This window comes from Pan troglodytes, chromosome 14 (assembly GCF_028858775.2).
Source record: "Pan troglodytes isolate AG18354 chromosome 14, NHGRI_mPanTro3-v2.0_pri, whole genome shotgun sequence".
Classification (NCBI taxonomy): Eukaryota; Metazoa; Chordata; class Mammalia; order Primates; family Hominidae; genus Pan; species Pan troglodytes.
In genome coordinates, this window is record NC_072412.2 from 62,731,688 (window position 1) to 62,735,853 (window position 4,166).

Sequence of the window (4,166 nt, forward strand, 5' to 3'; positions counted from 1 at the left end):
CTTCCAAGAAGTACAGTAGAGAAAGAGGTGGGAAAATCACTTTATGGTGGAGAAACCTAATCAACACTGCCCCAGCCAGGTGACCAGGACTAATAGCAGCAGTGATAAGCCGGCTTGATGGTGTGTACTCTAGACAGGATGGGATGGGAATGGCGCTTTCCCGCTGCAATCTTCCTTACAAAAACATATAATTCCAGTCAGATCACAAGGAATACATCACACGAACTTCAGGAGGGGACATCCCACAATATATGTGATCAGTATTCAAAGTGTCAAGGTCATCAAAAACAAGGCAAGTGTGAGAAACCGTCGCAGCCAAGGGGAACCGTGACGAATTGTAAGGTGGTACCCTGGATGGGGTCTTGGGACAGAAAAGGTATGTGAGGTGAAAACATAGCAAAACCTCACTTCAACAACATATACAACCCCAAAAAAATAATTGGCCCGGCATGGTGGCTTGCGCCTGGGGTCCCAGCTACTCGGGAGGTGGAGCGGGAAGGACGGCTTGAGCTCAGGCCTTCCAAACAAGCCTGGGCACATAGCGAAACCTCGTCTCTCCAAAAAATCCGAAAATTGTCCCGATGTGGTGGCGCTCACCTGTAGTCCAGCTACTCCGGAGGCCGAGACAGGAGAATCACTTGAACTGATTCTCCTATCTCAGCCCCCCAAGTAGCCGCAGCGAGCCGAGATGGCACCGCTGCACTCCAGCCTGGGCTACAGAGCAACAAACCGTCTCTGTAAAAAAAAAACAACAAGGATGCAAACCAACCAAATAACCCACTGCGGGATTCCCCTCCAGTGTCCTGCTGTGTTTCCCGCTGTCTTCCTCCACCCGTGTGTGCAGCCACAGCAATAAAAGCCAGTGGTGTGGGTCTCACACGCATCTCCAGCCCCGTCGCCATCGCGCTGAGCTCGACTCTTTTTACAAAAGGCCACCTGACAACCTCACTTGGCAGTTCAAAAGCCCCTTCAGCCAGATGTGCGCAAGCCAAGCTCCGCAACTTCCCATTCAGAGCAGGTTCTCGGTCCACCTCTGCCTGAATGAACGGGCGGGCTACCAAGGCCGCAGTCTCTTCCTCAAGGGCTGTCCACACTGGGTCTGGCTTTCTCTGGGAAATTTCTCTCCCACCAGGGAACTTTCTCCTCCTCTACCTCCCTCAGTCTCAGTCTAACAGCACCCTGCGCCCAACCCCGAGGGCTGCAATAGCCTTCTTGCCTCTCCTGACTTAATTCTGCGGACCCTGGGTTGGCGCTCCCTCACAGCCAGGCTGGTCGTTTCTGAAATGTTAACCCGCTGCCGGACACCGTTCCACGGTTTTCCGCTGCCTTGGAACAAGACCAGCTCCTGCGCGGAGCCTGCCTCCACCTCGCACCACCTCTGGGCCTGGACTTGGCCTCCGGTCCATTGCCAGAATGTGCCGGGCTCCCTTCCAGTCCGGGCCTCAGCACACCCTCTTCACTCCCTTTCCTTTCTCCCTGCCTCTCCCAACCCGGTTCAGGTTGACTAATTTCAAATTTTATGTTCCAGATTTCAGCCCAGATATCCCCCCTTTGGATGCTTTCCTTCACCGTGCTCAGATCTAAGCTAATCGCATCTTCCTATCAGCCGCTTTCCGGGCACCACACCCCATTGTGCTGACACTCAAAGGCCATTATGCAATTTGTCCCTCGATGATTAGATTAATCAGTCAACCACGGGCGTCTAGAAATGGCGGCATCTCAGAAGGGCCCCATTTGACTGGCAGGGGACTGGCCCAATGCGCCTCGCAAGCCCAGCCAGGCCCGCCCCAGCCGGCCCCCCTCTGACGACGCCTGTCCCTTACGCGACTGCCTTGCTGCCATATAAGAGGGACCGCGCTCGGCCTCCAGCAGTCGGCTTTCTGCTGGGCTCGGAGCCAGAACCTGCTGCGTGCTCCCTCCAGACTCCCTGGCTGCGGGTGGGCTACCTCAGAGCTACAGCGGTGAACCTGTGGACACCTCCGACTCCTTGGGCCTCTCTTCGTCGAAGAGTCTCCTGATTTTCAGATCTCCGGAGCCAGCTGTGGGAAGATCAGGTGTGTGTCTGGGAGTCCCGGAGGGGTGGACAGATCTTGGGTGGGTGCAGCTGGGGACAGAATCCTCATTCCCCTAGAAAGGCCACGGCCATCCCCCTGCCTTGTCACCTCTGTCTTCCTAAATCCGTTCTTGCTCTCTTGTTTTCCTCCCCAGCCCCTCCCGCCGATTGCTCATGGAGGAACCAAGGCCTTCGAAGCGACTTCGCTCCATGGCCCCTAATCAAGGTACATCAAACGCCTGCCACTCTCTTTTTGATTTCGTTTGTTCCCCAATTCTTCCCCAATTGTTTGAATTCAAACTCAATCGACCATTCTCTGTTTCACCTTCTCCTAGCCTGCCTCAACCTGGGCTGGTTGTTGGAAGTCAGCTCCCAGGTTCCACATCCTCTGGCAAATTCCCTTCCCTCTTTCGAACTGTAATCCCATTTCCCAAATCTGAGATTTGCTGTTGTTGTCGCTGTTTCCTTCTGTTTCGTTTTGTATTACTGTTTCTCTGAAGCAGAGCGAGTCCTCACGCTACGTCTTGATCTATGATAAACCGGTACTTCCACCTTGTTCTTTCCCGGAGGAGTTGGAATTTTACGGCTGTTGCCACGTTGTTCTCCAAAACATTTCCCTTCCTACGCTGAGTGTCCTAAATCTTTTAATCTTGTCTAGTTTGACAGATGCATAACAATAAAGCATCCACTGAAAGCAAATTCTTTAACATCTTGCTGGTCTGAAACATCTTCATTCTCCCCTCCCAGATTCTTTAGTGAAACTTTGGTTGGACAGGACATTTTAGGTGGGAAATTCATTTCCCTTGAAATTTCGAAGACATTTTCTGTTATGTTCTAGACTGAACTGCTGCTTTTGAGATGTCTGATTTTTGAGACATGTGGAATCCTAGCCCTTTCCATGTGACTTTTCCTTTCTCTGTCTCCCGCTCCCTACAATCTTTTAGAATCTTCTCTTTTTCCTCAGCACTCTGAAATTTTGTGGTGAAATGTCTCAGCCACAACATACCTCTAATTCTCTTATATTTCCTCCTTCTTTCCATCATTTTAGGTTTTTGCTTTGTTCTGTGGGAGATCTTCTCAACTTCATTCTCCAATTTCCATGGAGAGTTTTGTTTCTTCTCTGACAATTTTAACTTCAAAAATCCCTCTTTTCTCTGAGTATTTATTTTTAAAAGTATCCTATAACTGCTTGATGGGTAAAATTCCTTCTATCTCTCTCTGCTCACGCTCTGCTTCTCTTTTAGCCTCAGGTGGGCCTCCTCCAGAGCCAGGCTGCTGTGTTGCGGACCCTGAAGACTCCGTGGAAGCAGATGGGCCCGCACAGCCAGCCCAACCCGCAAAACCCATCGCTTACGTGAAACCCTTCAGATGGCAGCCCCCAGCTCGCCCAGAGTCACCCCGTCCTGCAGAGAGAGGCCGGCGCCGGGGAGGAAGCCGGCGGCCAGGGCGAGGCCGTGGCAGAAGGGCTGGGCCCCGCGGGGACGCTGGCCAGAGACAGGGGGCAGAAGGCGTGATGGGACCGGACGTGCACATCCCACTGGACCACCATGGAGAGCCAGGCCACCAGGGGGAACCGGAAATCACGGAGACCGCAGCCTTCTCTCTTTCTGAAACAGGTCCTCTGCCTGGAACTGTGCAGGAAGGCCCTGGCCCCGACGTGGCGCAACCTGAGCTGGGGTTTCAGGAGCCGCCCACTGCTCCTGGGCCTCAGGCTGTTGACTGGCAACCCGCGTTGACCCTCTATCCCTGCATCGGGTTTAGGGCTCTGGGTGACTCAGCTGTTTTACAAGTCATTCAAACCCCCCACGGCACCTATGTGCAAGGGGTCCCAGTGTTCCTCACCGACATTGCATATTGACCACTATCCGCCAACCACGTTGTTCCCAGCCTCCCTTTCTTCCACCTGGACGTTCCCCCCAGCCCCACTTCTGCTCCACTCCTCCCCCGACTGGACCTGAAGCCTGAGCTTCCCCTGAACTTAGAGTAGGCAACTTGCAATATGCAAGCTGCCAAACCCCCTTTCTGTACAAGGCGATTGGAATGGAACTGTCATGTACAGTGAAAGTACACGTCACGTGTTTCAGCCAAGAAAGAGCCAAACCAGACGACCGGG

The 4,166-nt window shown here is 53.2% G+C and overlaps 1 protein-coding gene across 1 annotated transcript; it reads left to right on the forward strand.

Moving 5' to 3' along the window:
- Nucleotides 1-2,227: 2,227 nt before the first annotated feature.
- Nucleotides 2,228-3,911, forward strand: LOC129136766 (proline-rich protein 20E). The gene is made up of 2 exons (XM_054665042.1): nucleotides 2,228-2,279; nucleotides 3,298-3,911. The coding sequence occupies exons 1-2, from the start codon at nucleotides 2,228-2,230 to the stop codon at nucleotides 3,909-3,911; spliced, it is 666 nt and encodes a 221-aa protein (XP_054521017.1).
- Nucleotides 3,912-4,166: the final 255 nt, after the last annotated feature.

Coding starts and splice junctions, on each gene's coding strand:
- LOC129136766 (XM_054665042.1), top strand. CDS start 2,228: ATGGAGGAACCAAGGCCTTCGAAGCGACTTCGCTCCATGGCCCCTAAT. Junction 2,280..3,297: donor CTCCATGGCCCCTAATCAAG/GTACATCAAACG, acceptor CTTCTCTTTTAG/CCTCAGGTGGGCCTCCTCCA.